At 64.0% G+C, this 23,437-nt stretch overlaps 1 protein-coding gene across 1 annotated transcript; it reads right to left on the reverse strand.

Annotated features, from left to right (window-relative positions):
• Nucleotides 1–382: 382 nt before the first annotated feature.
• On the reverse strand, nucleotides 383–7,935 carry AKAP17A (A-kinase anchoring protein 17A). The gene is made up of 5 exons (XM_054585020.1): nucleotides 7,843–7,935; nucleotides 5,653–6,430; nucleotides 4,796–4,944; nucleotides 2,425–2,665; nucleotides 383–1,401 (listed from the first exon to the last, which is right to left on the reverse strand). The coding sequence occupies exons 2-5, from the start codon at nucleotides 6,412–6,414 to the stop codon at nucleotides 466–468; spliced, it is 2,088 nt and encodes a 695-aa protein (XP_054440995.1). The 5' UTR covers nucleotides 6,415–6,430; nucleotides 7,843–7,935; the 3' UTR covers nucleotides 383–465.
• Between the last annotated feature and the right edge of the window lie 15,502 nt (nucleotides 7,936–23,437).

Consider the following 23,437-nt stretch of genomic DNA (forward strand, 5'->3'; position numbering starts at 1 on the left):
AAAAGGAAGAGAAAACAACAAAACCCAAAAACCCCAGCAGAGCAAGGCTCTCCCTTCCTGCCCCGCAGGACCGTGGCGTCCCCAGGCGGACAACGCGTCCCCAGAGCCCGGCCACGCGCCTGCCGACACCAGCGAGGCGGGCTGTCCCCGCGGGGAACCGAGCGCCTGCGCCGCCCTGGTCACGTGGCGGGTCGGCCAGGCCCGCGACCGTCGTTCCAAGAGTTTCTGCTGATTGAGGACTGGCCGCGTGAAAGCTACTGCTCGAGTTTTACAGGAAACTAAGGGCGAGGGACTGAAGGCTCCACAGTGGACCCCGGGGCTGCCGGTCATCGACGCCGGGACTCGGGACACGCTGCGCTCCTCCATGCGGAGGCTCCTGGGACACGCGCTTCGGAGGCAGCTGAAGAGGAGCCAGGACGCCCCGCGGGCCCGCGCCTCCGGGACGGCAGCAGGGCGCGCCCTGCATTACCTGTCCCAGCTGCTGCGGTGCCGGCTGGCGGACCTGGAGCGGGACCTCTGGCTGTGGCGGTGGCGGCTGCGCTTCCTCCCAGAGCTGCCGCCGCGGTCTCGGCTCTTCTCCCTGTGGCCCGCGCGGTCTCTGCTGGGCGACCTCCGTGACCGCGCGTGGGCGGGGCTCGCGCTGCGGCGGGGGGTGTCGCGCTGGCGCGAGTGCTTCTTGTGGGACCGCCGCTCCTTTCGGTGCCTCCGGTCCTCCCGGCTGCCCGCCCGCCGACCCCGGCTCCGCTCCCGCTTGTGTCTGTCCTCGCTGCCCTGGTCCCCGCCGGCCCGGCCCCTGCTCCGGCTGGGCTCCCGGTTGCACTTGTCTTGCTCCGAGTGGGTGTCCTTCCGGGGCGCACTCTGGTCGCAGGCGGGGGGCGCGCCCTTGGGTTGCTGGGTGTTGTCCGGGATGCAGGAGAGAACCGCCGGGCACCGCTTCTCCGGGGAGGCGTCGTCGGGGGCCCCCGGGTGAGACGGCTGCTGGTCCCTGCACGGGCCGTCCTCCGCCGCATTCCCGTTCACGTTGCGGGGAGCGCCCTCCGTCTCGGGCCGCGGCGGGGTCTCCTTCGGGGCGCCGGGGGGCGGCAGGCCCCCGAGGAGGGGCGGGGAGGTGGCGCTCAAACAGCCCGCCGACACGGTCTGCAAGATGTCCAGCACGGGCTGCAGCAGGTCCGCGTGCGCTACGCCCAGCTCGTCGGGCGCCTGGGGGTCGTCCACCTTCTTGCTCAGCAGGATGCTCAGCAGGCGCTGGCGCAGCTGCCGCTCCTTGCGCTGCAGCCCCAGGGCGCGCTCCTTCTCCTCCTCCACGCGCCGCAGTTCCGCCTCCTGCAGCCGCCGCCGCTCCTCCAGCTGCTGCAGCCGCAGCGCCTGCTCCTTCTGCTCCTGCTCCTGCAGCTTCGCGGCCTGCGGGCGAAAGGGCACGGCCTGAGCGGGGCCCGGGCCCGCCGCACGCTCGGGCAGCACGGGGCTCTCGAGGTGCCCCCGGTCCGGGGCGCCGGACCACGGCACGGCGCCCATCCCCGCCACGCCCGGCGGTCATGCGTCCGTCCGAGGGGGGCCACACCCGCGGCGAAGCCACTCGGCACAGCCCCCGGGCGGGCGTTTCGGGGGCCGCCCCGGCCGGGCCCTGCGCGGTCACCGCAACAGGGAGCGGAGGTGACGACGCGAACACAGGCTGCCCGGGACGTGCTGGGCCTAGCCTGGGTCAGTGTCTTCAATATTCACCATGAAACAAGAACTGAGCTGCCACATGTCTCAGCGCGCCTGCCATTGTCCTTCCCGGGGCCTTATCAACACTGTAATTAGACAACAGGTTATGGGGTCGCCCCGTGCCGGACCGCACAGGGCTCGCGGCCGCCTGAGCGCAGGTCCGTCCGCGGCCCCGGGCCCAGCTCGCGGGAGCCACCAGCGAAGCCTCCGGGAGGCACGGGGAGGCTCTCGGGCCTGAGGGGCCGTCCCCTCGGCACCGGGCAAGACCTGCCAGGCCCCGGCGCTGGGGGAGGCACGCAGCCAGCCCGCTCCGTGGCGCGCCCGGGTCTCCCCAAGGACCAGGACCGGCGCTCGTCCTCGTGCCCCGGGCGACCGGCCCACAGACCTGACGGGGCCGGGCCAGCAGGTCCCGGCGGGAGGGGGGCCCCAGGAGCCGGGCGGCCCTCTGCGGTCTCTGCCACCTGACCCTGGCCTCCCCACGGCCGTCCAGCCGGCACCAGGACAATGCCACGCGCTCAAAGCTCTACCAGCTGCCTAAGCCTGAAATCCGGGACGACGCAGGGACCCTGCAAACGCCAGGCGACGGGTCACCCTCCGTGGGACACCAGCACCTCCCGGCTGTGGCTGCAACAGGCCCAGGCAGGGGGCCGGGGCGCGGCCCGAGGGCGGCAGGGGAGGCGCACGTGCGCGCCCGCGCGGGGCCGCCGGCCGGGGTACCTTGGCGCGGCTCAGCAGCTCCGCGATCAGCCGGATGGACTGCAGGTTGCGCTGGGCCAGCAGCAGCTTCCGCTCCTCCAGCCTGATCTTCTCCTGCAGCTTCTTCTGCTCCTCCGCCTGCAGCTTCTCCAGCTTCTTCTGGCTGCGGCGCAGCTCGCGGTCCCGCTGCTTCTGCTCCCGCTTGCGCAGCTTCTCCTCTCGCTTCCGCTCGCGCTCCATTTCTTCCAGCTCCTTCTGCTTCCTGCGCGAACACACGAGACCGTCAGGCGGGCGCCGGGCAGCAGGCCGACGCTCGGCACCGACCAGGCGGGCGGCGCGGAGCGGGGATGGGGAGGCGTTCGCACGAGCCCCCGTTTCTACCCCTCGCCCCTGCCGCTTCCGGGACACCAGGCCGATGCCAGAGCCGCGCCCTGTGGGGACACGGTCCCCACCCTGGGGCTCAGAGTCGCCGCGGGGCTGAGAGGCGGAATGAGACCTGACCGCGCGCAGCCGCGAGGGCACCCGGGGGCAGGTCAAGCACAGAGCATCACCTACGCGCGGCCCCTTTTGTACGCAAGTCTAGAAAAAGCAAACCCCCGATGACTGCCGAGGACGACTGGCTCCCCACGGATTTTGGAGGGACCCCTGGAAGGAGCACCCAAGTGCCACCCGCGGTGACTGAGGCCCCCAGGCTTTGAGGTTATTCGAACAACCGAGACCCAGTGACAAAGGCAGAGGTGCTCCGGGAGGGGCCGGACACGGGGGAGAGCAGAGCGACGCCGCCAGGAGAACCGGGCGTGGGGCGAGGGCGCTGGGGTCCCAGCCGCCCTGGACCGGAAGGAGCCGGGCAGAGCCGCGGGCGCCGAGGCCCCTCGCGGAGCTTCGTACCGCCCCCGCCCCCGGGAGCCCACAGTGGCCGTCACTGCAAACACGTCGCCGTCGAGCCCCAGCTGTCCTGTCCGAGAACACGGCGCTACAGCTGCACCCCGGTCCTCGTTAAACCTGAGCCGCCCACACAGACGCGCTGGCCTGCGACGGAACGGACGCGGAGGCCGCGGCCGAGCAGCAGGGCGAGGGCCCTCGGGGCAGAACGGCGGCCGGGCGTGGGACCCGCCCCGCCCCCGCGGGCGCCACGGGCACAGCCGCCCTCCCGCCACCGCAGGCCCACCCGGCGGCCTGTCCGTCCTCTGCCCCGCGCCCTCAGGCCCACCCCACTGCCCGGCCTCCTTTTTCCTCCCGTAAAGGTCAAGGGAACGGCTTGCTGACCGGCCCCCAGAGCTGCGTCCAGAAAGGCTGGGGAACCCGGGCGACGAGCAGCATGGCCCGCGGGCCACGGTTCTGGGAACGTGCCCACCGCAGACGCAGGCTGGGGACCTGGGCGCGGCTGAGCTCCCTGCCCTGGCTTTCCCCCGTGGCTGCGCCCACGCGCCCGCGTTCCACTCGGCACAGCCCGCCCCGCCACTCCCCACGCCACACCGAGCGCGGCGGCCCAGCCCCAAGCACACCCCTCGCCCCGCACCCTGCTCCGTGCAGCAGTGGGCTGGCTGCAGGGCCCAGCCGGAGGGTGCGCAGGGCCTCTGCCCCCGGACCCAGGCCCTCGGCCTCCCCTGCCGCCCGTCCCGTCCTCCGCGGACCACGGCGAGGGGCCAGGACAACAGCTTCCTCTGCCCACCCCCCGCGCCTGCGCCGAGGCTCCGTGGCGAAGGCGGGAAGCGGCTCGGCACAGACACGTGCTTGTGGCTACGCGACCGAGCCAGGCAAGGACGGAAGCGAAGATGGGGGCCGGCAGCGTGGCGCGGGCTGCCAGAGGCAGAGACGGCCCCGGAAGGGTGGGCAGGAACCCGCCCGGCAAAGCCCCGGGGCCCGGACGGGACTGCAGCGAACAGGGCAGACGCAAAGGCCCACGAGAGTGCTGGACACTCCCAGGGCCCGGGGCCGGGATGGGACACGCAGAGCCTCTCCTGTTCCCCCAGCTGAGAACTCATGCGTCAAGTTCCTTACTCAGAGAACAAAATCAACGCCCACGGTGGAAACCGCGGCCGCGGCGGCCCCCGGCCGTCTGAGCAGCAGGGGAGGACAGGCAGGTACGCGAAAGGCCTCTCAAGGGCCGCGGGCCTCACGGCACTCGGGCACCACCACCGGGCCTCTCGCTCGTTCCGGCCGCACGGCTTCAACCCCACGCGGAACGCGCAGCCGCCGGGGCCCAGGGAGGCCGGTGCGCGACGCCCGGGCGGGTCCCACGCAGGCCCTGTCCAAGGGCCGCCGGGACGGAGCTCCGGGGAGCCGCCCGGCAGGGGCACGGGACGCGTCTGCCGGGTTCCGGCCGCCGTGGCACAGGCGCGCACACGGACATGCGGCGGCCACACCCCAGACCCCGCGGGCGCCGGCCCACCTCTCCTCCGCGCGCTGCCGCTCCTCCGCCTCCTTCTCCCGCCGCTTCTGCTCCTCCCGCTGCTGCTCCAGCTCCTGCAGCTTCTGCCTCTCCAGCTGCCGCTTCTTGATGGAGGCGTCGCTCAGGTGTTTGGTGGAGTCGAAGGAGACCTTCGGGGGAAACACGCGCCGAGTGAGGGGCCGCCGGCGCCGCGCGGCAGCTCGCAGGGGCGCGGCGCCCGCACGGGGACCTGCCGAGCGCTCCAGGCTCCGCGGGCTACGGGGCACCCGGCCCGCGGGACGCAGTCGGCCCGTTTCTGGCTGGGACTCACGGCCCTCGCCCCTCCCCCACCCCCCAACCCCGCCTGAGCTCCTGATGCGACCGGGGGGACGTGCCCGCCTGGGACACTGACGTGCCTTCACGCTCAGGAAAACACACAGAACGGCCCCTTGGACAGGACAACCTTTCCCTTTCTGCTCCGGGGGACCCCACCCCCGACCACGCCCAGGACCCAGCAGCCACAGGGCCCGGGCCCCCGCTAACCACATGCAAACTGTCTAACGCCACAAAACCCCGACTTCTCTGCGAGGCTGGCGGCCTTGTCGCCTCAAGGGAACACGTGACAGAGCCGTGACCGATAAAAGAAACGCGCCGCCCTCCTTCGGAAGGGCTTTCAGAGGCACCGCGTCGTCCAAGGCCACGCAGCCCAGAATCCCTTTCCGAGGGCCCCGCCTCAGCGACGTTCAAACGCAGGCCGTCCGCGTTTCCCTCAAGACACAGGCTCTGCGAGATCCCCAGAGGGGGCTCCGCGCCTGCGCCTGCCACGCGGCCCCCGCCCCCAGGGGCCCGAGCGCGGCCGCCGTGCGGCCCGGCCTCACCTTGATGTTGCAGGCCACGGCCTTGCCGTCCTCGCCCTTGTACATGAGCTTCATGCCGCGCAGGGCGCTCATGGCCTGGATGAAGCCCGCGTACTCGCAGTACTGCACGTACGCCTCGAAGTTCAGGTGGCCCCCGAAACTGAACGTGTGGAAGTTGCGCCCGGTCATCTCCTCGCGGTAGGGGTCCAGCATGGGGATGTCCACGTTCCGGATCTCCCCAAACTTCTCGAACACCTTCACCAGGACCTCCTCGCTGGGCTTCTCGGAGCCCGACTCCTTCAGCGCGAACCACTTGCAGGGCAGCCCCTCCAGGTGGATCGTGTCGGGGCGCTCCCCGGGCAGCGTCTCGTTCATGTCTTTGGCGTCGCGGAAGAAGGAGTCCCAGTCGTGGCGGGTGGGGAAGTCGATCTTGAACTCGGCGGCGCGCACCTTGAGGATGTCGGAGAAGCCGCTGAGCTTGATGGTCTTGCCGTCCAGGCAGGCCAGGAAGGCCTTGACCAGGCTCTTGTTCTCCACCTCGCCCTCGAAGCGGATGAAGTCCATGGTGCTCTTGGAGATGCGCAGCGTGGAGAACTGGTGGTTGTGCACCATGCCCTTCAGCCGCTCCATCACCTCCCAGTTGGAGATGGACTTCCCCGGCTGCTTCAGCTGCGGCAGGGCCACGCTGATGGTCATCTTGGTGATGGGCTTCAGGTAGAGCCCGTACAGGGGGCACAGGTCCACTGCCTCCGACGTGTCGTGCACGATGGTCGCCGATGCCATAGCCGGGACCTCGGGCCTGAAACAGACACGGCGGTCAGTGCGTGAGGCCACGGGAGGAGGCTCGAGGCCGCCTCCCTGCCCTCAGCCCCCGAGGCGGCTGTTGATTGTAAATCGTCGGGTTACACCGAAAACACAAAGAACTGCAAGGACAAAATCTAAGGACAGCTTGGCACCTGAGCCTCCGTCAGCGCTGCCCTGTGCCCAGGATCCGGGGCCAGCTTCCCACCGTCCGTGCAGCAGCAAGGACAGGCGGCGAGAGCCCGCTGAGATGCAGGCGACTCGCTGGGGAGGCGCACAGCTCAGCTCCCTGCATCTGGGTTGGGGGGGCGGGGGGGGGGGGTCTTGCCGGAGGCAGCCTGGTGTTTGCACAGATGACACAGAAGTCGCGTGCTGATAACACAGTCCCTCTCCTGGCCCCAGTGAAAGCTGGAAGGGCCAGGGAGCCTTTCGCCAGCTTGGGGCTGGGACTGACCTGCAGCCTCTTCCTCCCCCACCTTCTCTGGGGCAAGTCTCCCCTACTGGTCCGACAAGTCCTCCGGAAAGGCAGGCTCCAGCCAGGAGCTGACACCAGACACCCAGACGGCGCAGGTGGCCTGTCCAGCCACCTGCCCACCCGCTCGGCTCGCCCACCAGCCCAGCTGGGACAGTTCCCCAGGCACAAGCCCTGGGGCACAACCGGAGGGCAGAGCCCCAGAGCAGGGGGGCCTGAGCACCCCCAGGATGCGGGGCACCGGGCAACCCCCACCTGTCTCCCAGGCACGGCACGACCCCGCCCCGATTCCCTTTGACTGACCTTGGTTACCCGAGGCCACCCCAGTCGCGGGGGGTACACACCCAACACCTCCACCCTCCCGCCCACAGCTGCCTCGGCAGCAGCCCGCCTCCCCCAACGGCTCGCTGCCGTTTGGGTACCTCCGAAACCCCCCCAGGGCTCTTGGTACCCCGGCTTCCGCAGCCCCCTCCGGTCCTAGACTTTCAGGCACAGCTCCCCGCCCCCAAGCAGCGCCTGCCCAGTACCTTCGGTGTCCATGGCAACCCCCAGACCCAGGGCCCCCGCCCCGCGCCCGCGCGGAACGCAACCCACGGTCCCCGACCCCACGGTTATTTCCCTGCCCTCCAGGACCACCGAACCGCGGTCCCCGGACTCAGGCTGCCCGACCGCCCCGTTTCCCCAGCCCCCCAAAGCTGGACCCCCGGGCCGACAGTACTCCACGTTCCCCGAAGACCCCCGACCCCCGGCACCCGCAGCCCCGGGATCCGCGGGATCCCCCGGACCCCCAGAACCGCCCACGGCTCGCAGACCCCGACGGCCCGCAGGCCGCGGCCCCCTGTGAGTCCCCGCCCCTAGCCCCCCTTCCGGCGCCCCGCAGACCCCGGCCCCCGGCCCCGGCCGCTTCGCGGAGGAAGGCGGTCGCGGGCGCCGCTCACCGCCGCGGGGCTCCGCCTGCGTCCCCAGCCGCCGCCGCCCTGGTCCCAGCTCGCTGTGGTCCGCCGACCACCCCGGCAGCAGCGGCCTGTCGCCCGGAGCCGCCACCGTCCGCCGGAAGCGCCCCCGACCGAAGCGCCGCCGCTGACCGCGCTTGTGACGCACTTCCGCTTCCGGCGCTCGGGCCGGCGGAAGCGGCCGCGCGGCGGCTCCAGGGTTCTTCTCCGAACTTGGCCCCGCCCTCGAGGCGGGACTTCCGGGGGCTCGGGGTTGGGGCGGAGCGACCCGCGGCCCCGCACTGCGCGTGCGCGAGCTCGCCCCTCCCGTGAGCCGCACCTGCGGGCCGGAGCGAGCGGCCTTCCGCTTTAACTCGGGGCGGAACCCGGCCTGGCGTTTGCGCTTGAATTGTTGTGATAAGCGTCTACACCCGAGCAGGGCGAATTAATTACAATCTACTTATTATCCACTCATGCCTTCATTAGTTATTTCGGTTATTAGGCATCTTGATTAATTATACATGATGTCACTTAATTTTAAATTATGCATTATCTAATCAGGAGTTTATTGGTTAATTACTTTATTTAGTAGGCGTCTTGATTGCCTAGATTAGACGTTTCCCTCCAGGTCACATGATGTTCCTTCGTGATGTAAATATCTGATATGATACAAACATGGGCTATTTTCATATTCTAAATGGTTCATATTCTCACATTCTTTCTACTTATTTTTAAAAACATGAATCTAAAAATAAATAGATTACATTTTTTGTGTGATATTTAATATAATCTTATATATGGATATCGTGTACTTTTACATGATAATATATTTTTATACGATCACACTGTTGAGTGATAAATTAGCCAATTACAATTTATGAAGCTCTTCCATCATGCCAGAGCGCGCCACAGAATTGTGCTTCTGACGCCCCAAATTTGTCCCCCACCCGAAAGCGCACGGTTGGAAAACCGAAACAGGGACGCTCCGTTGTTCAACAGGGGGCGCCCCCGCGCTAGCACCAGAGGGGCGAGGGTGGGTATGCAGACCCCATTGTAAGTGGCCTTTTCAACCCCTGAAGGGGGCTCCTGGGTAACCCCTGAAGGAGGCGCCATGCGCCTCACGTGGTCCTGTGATCTTGACCTTGACCTTGATCTCCCCCAGGAAGAGCGAGCAGCCTTTGAACCCCCACAGGCCTCCCCGTGGGACCGGCGTCTTCGTTGTCCTCTACCCTCTTGTCCCTGGCAACACAAATGCTATTCCCTGGACAACGAAGTGTCCCTAAGACAGCCTTGCTCATGGATGGCGCTCTGTTTCCCTGGGCGCTGTTACGCTTGGAAGGCGCGCCCTCTAAAGGGTTTCCAAAGCAAAGGAAGAAATGAGCACTCTCTCCTTTGCCGCTTGGGAACCTGCAAGCCCAAGTCTCGGAATCATTTGTGAGACGTTGGAGGTAAAACGTGTTAAAGTTTTGAGAAGATGCCTCTCCTCCGGTGGAACAAGAAAGTTTCCCAGGGCAAGCGCCCTAATCCCGGGTCCTACTGTGATAGGCGCGTGGCTGGGCCAATCGCGACCCTCGGATTCGGGAGCCGGGGGTGGGGGGGGGCAGGTCCCGCCCAGGATTCCAAGGCAGAGGCCAAAATATTGTGCAGTTGTCACGCAGTCGCTCGTGGGTTGATGCCAGCGAAGCGCGTGGCTCTGGCTGGGCCGGGCCTCATCAGGGGCTGGGGCTCGCGCCCGGGGAAGGGAGGTGGGAAGCGGCGCAGAAGCAGCGGGGCCGCCTGGAGGAAACCGCCGCCTCGTACAGAAAATCCCCTTGAATCTCAACCCTAATCCTAACCTCAAGTCACATGCTCCACCCAATGCTAACCAGCAAGGGTCATAACCCTAATACTAACCTCAATATTTACGTGCGCTCAACCCTCAGCCCCACGCGAACCCTAAACCTAACACTCATTTTAACCTCAACCCAAATCGGAACTCTGGAGCTAACCCATCTGTCCAACCGTCCGTCCGTCCGTCCGTCCGCTCACCCGTCATCCATCCCTGTGTGTGTCCATTTATCCACCCACCTACCCATCCCTCCAAGTACCAACATACCACCTGTCCCTCCACCTGTGCCCTCCGCCGCCCTCCATCCACCCACTCCGTCACCGTACACCCACCCGTCGCTCCACTTTCTCCATCCACGCGGCTCCAATGCACGTCCCTCCTGAGCCGCTCGAACACAGCGGCTTTCCACCAGGGGGCGCGCCTGGCACCCTAATCCACCCGGGAGGGCCCTTGGAGCCCCGGCTTGCAGTCCGTGCAGCTACCGTCTCCCGTCAGCGAGGACCTCAGCCCAGGGGCTCCCCGTGAACGTCCCCCCATTTACGAAATCTGCTCTTGGCAGCGCGTTCTGCTATTAGCCACGTCTTTTTTAAGCATATTTTAGCGATGATGCTATTACAGGTCTCCCTTTCCCCCCCCCCGCCCCTTTCTCCCCCCTCCCCCCAGCAAGCTCCAGCTTTGATCACGTCCGCGGCTCGTGCATATAAGTTCTTTGACCTCTCCGTCTCCCATACTATTCCTAACCCCCCCTGTCTATTTCGTGCCTCCCGATGGTCCTTCCTAATCCCTGCACCTTCCCCCCCATTCTCTCTCCACCCCAATAACCCTCCATGGGGCCCTCACTTCCCTGATTCTGTTCCTGATCTAGCTGTCGGCTCAGTTTGTTTTTATTTCCTAGATTCCGTTGTCGGTAGCTGTGAATACGTTGCCATTGCAAGGTCACGGTTGGATCTTCTCTTTCTTAGATGAGTCTCTTTAGCATTTCATGTAACAAGGGCTTGGTGATGAGGAACCCCTATAGCTTCACCTTGTCTGGGACACATTTTACCTGCCCTTCCATTCTAAGCGATCGCTTTGCTGGATAAAGTCATCTCGGTCGTAAGTCCTTGCCTTTCAGCCCTTTGAATACTTCTGGCCAGTCCCTCCCGACCTGCAAAGCTTCTTTTGAGAAATCAGCTGACAAGTGTACGGAAACTCCTTTGTAGGGAACTCTCTGCTTTTCTCCTGCTGCTTTTAAGAGTCTCTCTTTGTCTTTAATCTTTGACGTTTTAATTACCCTGTGTCTTGGAGGGGTCCTCTTTCAGTCCAACTTGTTTGGGACTCTCCCTGCTTCCTGCACTTGTATGTCTATTTCCTTCACCAAATCAGGCGATTCTTTATGTATCCCGAAACTTTTCACGCAGCCGTGGCTGCCGAGTGCTGAGCAGCGTGGTAAAAAAGGAGAGTGTATGATGTGGTCTTTGACGTGGTCACACCGCACGCTGGGAACAGATCAGGAGCTACACTCTTATCTCGGCTGGTGCTGGGTGCGTTAACTAACCTGATTCCCAGTACCTCATTGGTCATGACCTAGTGCCACACTTACCATTTTCCCTGTGCGCATATTCTCTTTGATCCACCAGTTCCACTGCCAGTAACTCATTCTATAGGATGTTCCTCACAGGTGCGTAAAGGTATATGTGCAAGTTACAGTTCACATACATGTGTCTAGATATAATAAATATGTGCGGGGAGACAGTAGAATACAAAACTAGAAGCCACGTGAAGGGGGTTCGCTGACATCATTGCAGGCGTCTGGGAGGGACACAAGAATGACCCTAAAGTCCACGCTATGGCCACGAGGTGAGGTCGGTGACAGAAGCTCCAAGAAGGAAAAGCGAATGGGACAAGGGACAGTGCAGGGTGGTAGGGGGGCAGGTGGGTCCAGCTGGGCTGACATTGGCTTGGAGCTGCTGGCGCTTTGACAGAGATGTGCGGGAACGTCAGGAGCCTGCGGTGAGTCGAGAAGCAGAAAAAAATGGGTCAAGGGAGCCGTAATTCCAGGACAGAAAGTGAAGAAACGGGGCACAACCTATCGATCCATGCCTTTATTCCCCAACTCACCGATCCGTTTGTCCGGCCACCCACCAATTTATCTGTTTATCCCTGCGTGCATCTCTCCCTCCATTCAATTTTCCATCCCTACAATCATTTCCCCACCCACTCACCCACCCATCTTCCCATCCACCCACCCACCCATCTTCCCATCCACCCACCCACCCATCTTCCCATCCACCCACCCACCCATCTTCCCATCCATCCACCCATACACCCATCTTCCCATCCATCCATCCATCCACCCACCCACCCATCTTCCCATCCACCCGCCCACCCATCTTCCCATCCACCCACCCACCCATCTTCCCATCCACCCACCCACCCATCTTCCCATCCATCCACCCACCCACCCATCTTCCCATCCATCCACCCACCCACCCATCTTCCCATCCATCCACCCACCCACCCATCTTCCCATCCACCCATCCACCCACCCATCTTCCCATCCATCCACCCACCCACCCATCTTCCCATCCATCCACCCACCCACCCATCTTCCCATCCATCCATCCATCCACCCATCCACCCACCCATCTTCCCATCCATCCACCCACCCACCCATCTTCCCATCCACCCACCCACCCATCTTCCCATCCACCCGCATCCACCCATCTTCCCATCCATCCACCCACCCACCCATCTTCCCATCCATCCACCCACCCACCCATCTTCCCATCCATCCATCCATCCACCCACCCACCCATCTTCCCATCCATCCACCCACCCACCCATCTTCCCATCCATCCACCCACCCACCCATCTTCCCATCCATCCACCCACCCACCCATCTTCCCATCCATCCACCCACCCACCCATCTTCCCATCCATCCACCCACCCACCCATCTTCCCATCCATCCATCCATCCACCCATCCACCCACCCATCTTCCCATCCATCCACCCACCCACCCATCTTCCCATCCATCCACCCACCCACCCATCTTCCCATCCATCCATCCATCCACCCATCCACCCATCTTCCCATCCACCCACCCACCCATCTTCCCATCCATCCATCCATCCACCCACCCACCCATCTTCCCATCCACCCACCCACCCACCCATCTTCCCATCCACCCACCCACCCATCTTCCCATCCATCCATCCATCCATCCACCCACCCATCTTCCCATCCACCCACCCACCCATCTTCCCATCCACCCACCCACCCATCTTCCCATCCTCCATCCATCCACCCATCCACCCATCTTCCCATCCACCCACCCACCCACCCACCAATGTATCTATTCCTCCCTGCATGCGTCTAGTCATCTATTAAATCACCCACCCATCCATTCGCCTCCCCGCCCATCCATGCATGCATCCATCCGCCATCAACGTGTGACAACATCCCAGGATCCTTGACAGCCAGGGAACCTCGCCTGAGCCTCAACATCCAGATTGTATTGCCACTCAAGCAGGTACTGGCCATATGGCTACCCTTAGTCTGCAGAGCGCCCCAAACGTCCTGGATAAAACGTTTAGCCCCACCCCCTGCTCGACATCGAAACCGACACAGCAGGTCCCGGAGACCTCATCAGAGGCCACACACAGTGTCCTGTGGCCCCAACTCCAGGCGAACCGCAACGCTCCTGCCAAGGAGCACATTCCAGGGACAGGGTGTCCGTTGGGATGCTGTGTCCGGAGCAGAGGGCGAGAAAGCCGGACCTCTCTGCGGCTCACATTCAGTCTTCTCGACACCAAAACAGTACAAAAGTGATTCACCTTGCAGTAAACACTCTGAAGGCAGATGTGAAAGGCGATAAGGAAGGGGCAGGGCGGGGTCCCCTCGGGAGAACAGAGGCTGTCGTTGGGGGTTCGTGAAAGGCAGTTAGGGGACCCAGGCCCCCCGATGCGGAGCACCATCCCCGACACCGAGCAAAGGAGCGGGGGCAAGACGTGGCTCCCCACGCACACGGGCCTTTCCATGGGACAAGCCCCAGGAAGCTCCCGCAGGCCCCCGCCCCCCGCGCCCCAGGAAGGGACTTCTGGGGGAAGGGCTGGTGCTATTTCACTGGGTTCAGATTGATCTCAGCGGTGACTTAGAGAAGCACAGCGTTTCCTGGAGCAGAACGTTGACTCCTTTTGTTCAAAGATGGGCCACATCTTCCGCCCGGTTCCCCGGCCGCTCCCGCGTCGTAGACACGGGCCTTCGTGCTGGGCACTTTCTCGGTTTCTTAGCCCCAAGTCTGCGGACTTAGCACGGAGGCTTTTGTGTTTTGAACGAACGGTGCCAACCTGACTTCCGTCCGTCTTCGCACGCAGAACGCGTTCCTCGTGAGGCTCCTGGGGTCCTTCGTCCCATCCTCCCCTCCCCCACCTCCTCCGCCTTCGGTTCGGGTGCGGTGCGGAGCGAAGGCGGCGCCCTGGTCTCCGCAAATGCCTGGGGCCCCCACGGGGGCCGCGGAAAAGATGGTCTCTGTTTGTGATAACATTGCAGGAACGAAGGAGTGTTTGGTGACAGGGAAGCAATGCTCCTGGCCCGTTGGGTGACGTCGGGGCACCTGAGGCTCCGCGTGAGCGATAGGATCCATGATAACTCGTGAGGCCGAGGCTGAACGATCTGCGCCTGCAAGTTATTGACCACAGCCCTGTGAGCAACGTGCAGATTCCAGGAATGAAGTAGCTGCAGAGGTGTAACTGTTGTTGTCTCTAAGCCATGTGTCTGGGGCGGGGGGAGGGAGGCTGTGGTCTCCTCCTCGAAGAGGGGGGGGAAGGGCAAGGGACGAAGACCAGATCAAAGGACAGAAGGCAGAGGTACAAAACCGAGATAAAGAGGTGACGCCAGCCTGTGACTCACACGCGGGCCCTCCTCCTCCTTCTTTGAATAACTAACCGAGCTGCGCTGCAGAGCAGAGGGCCAGGGGCCCAGGCCAGCCTGGCCAGAGCCGGGAGCACGCGGGGCCTCCCACGCACACCTGGGGCCGGGCCTGCCGGAGGCTCCAGCGGCAGCAGGCAGCGGGGCAGGCCCCGGACCCCGGTCCTCACAGGAGGCCTCCCCCACGGGAGGTCTGTGGGCGGGACCCCGTGGTGAGAAGACACTAACCAGAGGCCTCATTCTCAGGGAGTCAGGCTCGCCGCCTACGGCGGGGTCCTGAGTGGGGGGAAGCTTTGCTAGGATCTCGGACGCCAGGGCCTCCCATGAACTAAACTGGGGTCCAGTGTCGCCGCACCGGCCACCTTTGTCCTCTCTGCCAATCTCTCCGCCAGTCTCTCCATCGTCCAACGATCGGCCGTCCACCCAGCCACGCCTCCATGCGACTGGCCAGCCATCCGTCCGTCCTTCCTTCTATCCACTCCTCCGCTCACACACCCGCCCATCTACTCACTGACCCGCCCTTCCCTCTACGCGTCCCCCCGTGAACCCACCCACCCGCCTTCCCCATCGTGTTCTCCCTTCCAGCCTCCTCCCTTTCACAGACACACGCTCCTCACAAACGGTCCTCCCACCCTCCCTCCTCGGCCTCTCACTCTCGACAGACAGCGTCGCGACGCGTCCCCGTCTCTCCGGCCCCAGCGGCCTCCCCCTTTGCGGACAGTTCCTGGGGTCCAGCTCGCCCGCCTTATGGCCCATGCTCGTGCGTGGCCGGCCCAGGATTTTGGCGCCGGCTTTCCCACATCCCGGACGACAATTGTGCTGATGGCGCTGAGGGCGTTGGGGGGGCCGTGTTTCTACCGCCCCCCTCCCCGGAGACGCCGTCCGCACACACGAGGAGACAGTGACTGAGACTTTTGGTGTTGTTTTGTTTTGTTTCCTCAGCAACGGGGTTGCCGGCACATCTCTGTCCTTCCGCGCCGCAGGACTCGGGACGCTCGGAGGGGTTTCACGGACAGGCGTGGCTTCCTTGGCTGCTCGGCCGCACCTGGCGGCTCGCTTCCTGCCTCGTTCGGGTTCTATTTTTACCCGCAGTCGCCAGGCTTCCTGTGGTCCCTGGAACGACCCTGCCATGTGGGATTTTAGGGCTTCTCTGCAGAAGGGGTGCTGGCTGCCATGCCAGCCTCCCCTCCTACAGGGAGGGGCTCGACGCCCCAGAGCGCCCGCGCCTGGGTGGTCCCTGTGGCTGCGCCCTGTCTCCGGCCGCCACAGACGTGCCACGGATGGAGCGTGGGCTGCCCACGAGGGAGCCGGGGCATCCACGGGAGAAGCCAAGCCTCCCGCACGCGGGACACGGAGGCGGGCCGCCGGGAGGGGGCTCGCGCCGGGGGCCGCGGCCCTGCGGGCGGGCTGCGTGACTTCCGAGGCCCACGCGGCCTCGGACGAGCCGAAAGGCCCAGGCACGTCGGCCGCCTCCTCTGTCCATGGAGGCGCACGCGTGCAAGGCCCGCGGAGACGACGCAGCAGATAACAGGTACGATGGCCCATTCTCCCTTCACGGCCATTACAGCGGCTGCCGCAAAACACAGGCAACCCCAGGGTGAGGGCTGTGTGCCGCCTGCCTCCGCCGAGGTCGCCTGCCTCCAAGGCCGCGTCTTCCCAGAAGAGGACTGTGGGCTGGAAAACGTGGCCCGGTCGAACCAACTTAAACGTGCGGCCGTAGGTCTCGCTGGCGGGTGTGGGGTGCTGGGGAAAACTGCGGATTTTTTGCTCTGTAAAATAATTTGCTCATTTCTCTAGGGTACTAGGTATACAGAGAAAGAGAGGGGATATATAGGTAAACTAGGTAGGGGATTAATAAATGTTCGATAGGTAGATAGGTGGGTGACTGATAATAGAGTATTGATGGGTTAATTGATACATACAGATGAAGGAATATTCATTATAGATTAGAGAAATGGATAGATAGGTAGAGATGATATGTAGATAAATGATGAATTAGTACATAAAAAGATATATAGATAGAATAATTATACATAGATGAGAGATAGGTAGGTACCTAGATGAGAGATACATAGGTAAATAGGTGCACATGGTACATAAATGATCTATTTGTAGGTACATAGATGATAAAGAGATGGATGATATGATAAGTAAAGAATCAATTGGTAGATATGTAGATATAAACATAGATAACAGATACATAGATAGACAGGTGATCGATAGATACAGAAGATAAATGATAAATTGGTAGACAGACATATAGATAGGCTAGATAAATAACTAATTAATTGGTAGATAAATAGATATATAAAGAGATCATATATAGATTCATGATAGATACATAGAGAAGTGATAGATATAGATGCTGCATGTGATTAATTGGTAGGGAGAGATCAATAGCTAAGGAGACAGATAGACAGATAGATAGATAGCCACGCAGACAGACAGGCAGGCAGCAGACAGACAGATAAAGAGGTGACAGGTGAACAAGGCCATTGGCCTGGGTTCTGGGCGCTGAGAGCTGGCTCGTCTGAGGACGGGAGGGAGGGCTCCGGCCTGCAGCGGTTCCGCCTTCCGCGGCCGAGACAGGACCAGGCGTGGGGCGCGCCGGGGCAGCGCGTGCCTCGGAGGAAACCCTCACACTGCCGGGGTGGTGGGTGCCCTCTGAGGGCGGGCCCGCAGCCCCCGCCGTGCCTCCGCGCGAACCCATTTTCCGCCGTCAAGCCAGCCAGCGATGGGGGCTCCCTCCCGGCGGCTGGGGCCTGGGGCCTGAGGACTCGGGGCCAGCCCCGGGGCGGCGGGGAGGGCTGAGCGAGGAGGGGCCCCTCAGGAGGGCAGGGGCTCTCAGGAGACCCCGTCTGCAGCCCCGGGGGGTTGGCATCGCGGGGTCTGGATGGTGCAGCAGAAAAATGCAGTCAGGACAGACAGTTGCCAAAAACGCGGGGTCGCTACCACCTCGTCTTGGTCTGATACCTGTGTTCCCAGCATGGGCCCATGGCAACACATTGAATACATTGTTGCCCACTAGACTCTGTAGCTTCTCTCTCTCTCTCTGTCTCTCTCTCTCTCTCTCTCTCTGTCAACATTTTGTGCACTTAGTTTTACAGAGAGAGGTGAAGGGAGGGAGAGGGAGGGAAAGGAACGTCAACCTGTGGTTGCTTCTCCCACACCCCAACGACACCCCGAGGCCTGGGCCCCAAGTGCGAATTCAACTGCCGACCCTTTCGTTCGCAGGCCGGAGCTCGATCCACTGAGCCGGTCCAGCCAGGGCTGGTTTGTAACTTGTCAAGCATGTCGTTTTCCAGTCCCAGGGCCCCACGCAGGGCCCTTGCGAGGGTGGGCTGTCTCCTCTCCTTGGCCTCCTCAGGCCTGGGGCCATGTCTCGGACTTTTCTCGCTTTGGGGACTTGGGCCGTTTTGAGGAGCCGCGCCCGTCTTTGGGGGTTTGCATGGCGTTTTCCTCAAGGCGGGGCGGGCGTTGAGGCTTCGGGGGAGGTGCGGCGACGTTCTCAGGTAGGGAGCACGCTGCCCACGGGCTCGCGGCTGCTGCGGCGGCTTCGTCGCCCGGCCGGTCGGCCGGCAGGAGCGTGTTTGTCCGGCGCCTGCGCTGTACGGGCCGGGGCCGGGGCCGGGGACGCCCTCCCACCCCCTCCGCACCGTCGGCTCTTAGCGGGGAGGGCTGTGTTGCTAGCCCACACTCGGGGGTGAGAGTTTCCTCTCTCTCGGTGCAATGTCACAGGAAGCTTGCGCTGAAGTTGGTAGCTAGAAGTGGGAGAAGGTGAGAAGAGCCCATCCTCTCGGCTCCTCATCGCTCGCTCCCGCGGCGCCCTGCTCAGGCAGGCTCCCCTGGCCTGTCTTGCGCCTTCCTGCAGAAGGCTGATGCTCAGCAGCCAGGGGTTAGGGTTAGGGTTAGCCCCCGGGCGCGGGGGCGAGCAAGGCCAGGGGAGGGGAGCGCCCCGTCCTCGGCCACGCCCTCACCCCATGGGACTGCGGCACCGCCTGGATTTTCACCTTAGAGATTCATTCCTTTGGCAGGGATGGCCTAGCTCCTCAGGCCCTTATGAACCAGGACGCCCACAGAAAATTCTTTCTTTCCCTCTAAGGCAAGAACAGATCGGGGATATCTCCAGATCAAACACAAACAAGGACCCGACCAGAGTTCTCTGCCCCTGGCTTCACCGCTCCGTGGATTTGGCACTGACCACCTGTCTTGCTTTTTCTGGCACAGGAACACCCCGAGGTCTCTTTCCCCTTTCCCCAGCCCCTCCTGGCTGCTTCCTCCTGTCTGTCTGCGGTCCTTACTCCGTTTGATACATCACGAACGCCGACGTGCAACCGTGTCCGCAAAAACTCCCTTCTGCTGCGCACATGGCGGACGCCCGTACAGGGCTTGCCGGCGGTGGAGAACCCGCATTCACCACGGTTGTGCGGCATCCGGGTTTCTCCCGCGGCCAAGCTCACCGCGACCGTCTGCGGGCCTCCGCCTGCCTGCGTGCCCGTCTCTCTTTCCCAGTGTGCATTTGGCCAACCCTCTCTCTCTACAGATGGCAATCACGGCGATGCCGCTCTCTCATTCGCTCGCCGCCTCCGGCGTTGAATAGCGCAGCACGCTGTTTCCCGACCCACCAGGGGCAGCAGCCACCGCAGGAAGGTAGAGGGGTAGCTTCCACCCCGGCTCCCCCGGGAGGGGACTGAGTCACGGAGACGTTGGCGATTCCCCTGAAACCTCAGAACATGTGTGGAGAGGCCAGGGAGCCTCAGAAGAACAGTGACTGCAAACACGGAGAAAGGTTTCATGAGTTCACGTGGCACCCGCAGGAAGTCACGTCCGCAGAAGAGGTGGAGAGCACAGGCACATGCGGACCTCAGACGCCTGGTCTCCAGGACGGGCGGAGGGAGAATTTCGGTGGTGCTAAGCCCCCCCAGTTCGCGGCCCCGTTTACGGCTGTCCCAGGACACTGATGTTTCAGTTGTGCACGCGCGTCAGTCCGCTGTGCATGGCAAGTCCAGGGCCCGAGACCCACAGGGAAGGCACCGGACTGGCTACGGAGTGTCTGCTCCCGCGGGGCGGCTGGGGCTTCAGCTGCGGCCCAGAGCGGTTCCCACGGCCCCGTTCCGTCCGGCCGGGCTTGCGCCACCCCCGGCTGTTCTTCGGTTTTCAACGGTAGGTGGGCCACTTCGCGGCCTCTCACAGGAACGCACACTCATGGGGCCTTAGAGACGAGCTGGGGTGGAGAAGGAGCTCTTTGCAGAGCGCACAGCCTCTGATTCGGTTTTACTTTTTGTTTTTGTTTTGGGAGAACTGCGCATCGAGTCCCGTACCTGTGTTGGCCGTCCAGGCCTTCCTTGTGGGCACGGCGCTCAGACAGGGGCCTGATCTCGGCGTCGCCCCTTCCCGGGGCCCCCACGGGGTGAGGGCACCGGTCTGTGCTCTGGGCACCCGGCGGGGACCCTGCAGGAACCACACCAGAGCGACCGACGTTTCGATGACATGGGAGGACAAATCTGTCTCACTGTCCTTTTCATAAATGGAGATGGAGTTGCCACAACACATCATTCGCTGTTTTTAAGGGGAGCAGCTCGGCGATGTCGAGCATGTTCGCCGTGTTGGGCAACAGCCGTGTCTCTCTGGTTCAAGAACGTTGTCATCCCGCCAGAAGGAGACCATCCTCATCAATAGCTACATCTCCTAAGCCCTTCCCCGGCCCCTGAGAACCTCTTGCTCCCTCTCTGTCCCTGTGGATGGGCCGGTTCGGGGCGTTTCACACACAGAATCCACACCATGGGACCGTGAGTGTCTGGCATCTCCCACGGAGCAGCGCCCTGTGTACAAGCTGCGCCCACGCCACAGCCTGAGCCAGAACCTGCCTTCTGTTCCGGGCTGCGTCGTATTCCACGGGGCCAGTGAACCTCAATCTGTTGCACCATCTGTCCCACGGATACCGGGTTGCTCCCACCTTTGGCCTCTTGTGAACGCTTGTGGGCGCCCCTAGCATGCACGCCTGGACCAGGAGAAGCACACAACACAGAGCTGCCGCCCCCCGATGACGCTCCCGGGGGCCTCCCCAAGTCCTTCCGACGCGGGGCCTCGCCTGCACACCGAGTCCCCACCTCCCGGCCTCGAGCGGGTTCTGTGGGGAACTGAAACCAGCGTGTGGGGCCCTCTGTGGCCGTGAGTGTGCTTGTTGTTCAAGGTGGCACCGGGGAGAGCCTCTGCAGGGATGCCGCGCCTCCCCCATCCCCCACGGGGAGACAGGGGCCCCAGAGCAGGCCGAGCAGGGTGTGACCTTCCCGCTCTTGCGCATCCTGTGCTGTCAGCAGCCGCGAGCGCACCCGAGCCCACAGAGAGGATGAGCCAGCAACGGGTTCCCAGCGTCCCTGCTGCTCAGGGGCGGCTTGGGTGCCATCGGCGTGGCAGGCCCAGCTTTTGGACGCAGTGCCCCCGGGCACAGCCTCGGAGGCTCCGGCGTGGCGGCGTCCCTGCAGAGGCGCGGAGCACGCACCCGCGCCGGGCCACATCCACGTCCGCACGGGGGGCCTGCTGAGCCTCCTTGTGGGCGGGTCGCTCCCCAGCCCCCTGGGTGCCCGGGGCGGGGGTTCCGGTGCACGTGGGTGCACCACCCTGCACAGGCCCCCGGGGAATGGGCTCGGGGTTCGGGCTGAGCAGAGCTGGGCGGGCCCCACGGGGTCATCGGGTCCTTCCCGGCCCCCGGGTGTCCCCAAACGCCACAGAAAGGTGACCACTCTCTGCCCGGGACTGGGCGGGACACGGTCGTGCGAGTCGGGACGGCACCACACGTGTGTGCCCATGCGCCCCTCCGTCCGAGGCCCTTCCTGGGACCCGTGCAGAGAGGCGCTCACGAGACCGGCCGTTGCTGGTTTGCAGGCCCCCCCGTGGCAGGCGGACGCCCCAGGGTCCGCGGCGACTCGTCCCCACACGGGCCGCCCACAGGGGGTCGCCCGTCGGCCCCTGTGGTTGGCGGTGGCCTGAGCGCCGGAGGACACGGCGCCCCTCCAGCAGCGTCCTTTGCACAGGTCTTCACGCGGCACAGGGGCCACGGGGAAGCACAACAATGCACAGCACAAACCCGCCAACACGAGGCTCTGAAGGAATCGCAGAAAGACATCTCCGCTGGGGACCGAGGGCACCGCACACGAGCAGGAGTGCCGATCGTGCGGATGCCGATGCGGGTCGCGAGGCCGCTGCGTCTGGGAAAACGTGGACTCTCCCCACAGGGAGGCGGAGTTGGATCTGCTCCGGCAGGGAGAGCGCACGGGGCGCGGCCCCGGGGCCGGCGCCGCCGCCGGCGGCTGGAGACCCCGTGGAGAAAGAGACTGAACCGTACATTCGAGATTCACGCCTGTGCTCTCTCGGAGGAGAGCGTTGTCTGTGCGTCCTGTTGCCACGCAGCAGGCAGACCGTGGCCATCCCAGGTCCTGACCCCAGAAGGGCCCTCTGTGACCTGATTCTGGGGTCTGCGACCTCCTTCGGCTGCGAGCCGATGGGGCGCGTCCCTCCGACGGAAGGCCCTAGAAGATGCGGGTCCCCAAGAGCGCGGCGGGCGGCAGGCAGGCACGTGGCTGACTCCACCTACGCTGGATATCCAGGTTCCCCCAGGCCGTCGACCCGCGGAGCGAGCCTCGGACCGTGCCCACGCCCCCGTCGGCACGGCGGCCGGTTCCGGGGTCTGCCCCCGTCCGGGGCACACCACGAGCCATGGGCGAGGAGGTGGGAAGATCGAGGCCCCCGTAGACGAGGGCAGGTGGGAAGGCAACCTTCGGAGGCCGCTGTGGAAACAGAAGCTGGAAGTTCCTCAAAAGGTTAAACAGAGAGTTACCTAATGAGGCAGCAATTTCACTTCTGGATGTGTGCTCAAGAGGCTGGAGAAAAGGGCATTCACACAAAACCCCGCATGTGCCTGTTTATTCCTCTATTCGTGGGAACTGAAAGGCCGAAACACCCTACGCGTCTGTCCCCTGGGGGGCGGATACACCGAGGGAGGTCCACCCACGTCGTGGAATACGACGCAGCCATGAACAAGGGGGAGGCCGTGACTCAGGGTGCCGTGTGGGAGCACCTTGAACACGGGGCCCTGCTCCCGTGTGGGTCCCCCGCTGTGGATTCCCTGTGTGTGACACGTCTGGAAGAGGCCAATCTGTCCAGACAGAGAGCAGGTTCGCGGTTGCCAGGGGCTGGAGGTGGGGGAATGGACATCCTTGGGGGGGGGGGGGCCGAAAATATTGTGAACTCGCCCTGACCAGTGTGGCTCCGTGGGCTGGGCACCGTCCTGCCAAGTGGACGGTCACCGGTTCAGTTCCCGCATCGGGTGCCTCGGTTGCGGGTTCGGTCCCTGCGCGGCCGGCGCGGGCATGAGAGGCAACCAATCCGTGTCGCTCTCTCGCGCCGACGTTTCTCTTCCTGTTTTTCGCCAGCCCCTGCCCGCTCTAGAAAAGTCAGGAAAGTCTGCACCAGGTCGACGCGGTGATGGCGTGCCCCTGGGCAAGTCCCCAGTGCCCGTGAAGGTACCACTTTACCAATGCGCATCGTGCGGGTCTCATCCGAATGCACGCGCGCTCACGCGGGCACACCAAGCAGAAGGCGCTTGTGCCCAGCGCACCCTGGGCGGGCCCTCCGCTCCGGACGCCCGGGGACTGCCCGTGGCTCTGTCCCTTGGGCCGCGTGGACCCCCGACTCTCGCGCCTGCAGCTTGTCTGCCGCCGGGACGGCCCGGGATCATGCAGGCCAAGGGCCCCCGCGCCCCAAGGTGAGGCCCAAGGAGGACCAGCGTGAGGCGCCCCCCGGGCCGGTGTCTCTCCTGCAGTCCCTCCTTGCTTCGCACCTGCTTCCAGTCCCTAACCTGGG

Source organism: Pteronotus mesoamericanus, unplaced genomic scaffold, assembly GCF_021234165.1.
Source record: "Pteronotus mesoamericanus isolate MK-2021 breed Mesoamerican mustached bat unplaced genomic scaffold, CSHL_Meso_final contig_80, whole genome shotgun sequence".
In the NCBI taxonomy this organism is placed as follows: domain Eukaryota; kingdom Metazoa; phylum Chordata; class Mammalia; order Chiroptera; family Mormoopidae; genus Pteronotus; species Pteronotus mesoamericanus.

Coding starts and splice junctions, on each gene's coding strand:
- AKAP17A (XM_054585020.1), bottom strand. CDS start 6,414: ATGGCATCGGCGACCATCGTGCACGACACGTCGGAGGCAGTGGACCTG. Junction 2,666..4,795: donor CGGCAGCGCGCGGAGGAGAG/GTGGGCCGGCGC, acceptor GTGTTCGCGCAG/GAAGCAGAAGGAGCTGGAAG. Junction 1,402..2,424: donor AGCTGCTGAGCCGCGCCAAG/GTACCCCGGCCG, acceptor TTTCGCCCGCAG/GCCGCGAAGCTGCAGGAGCA.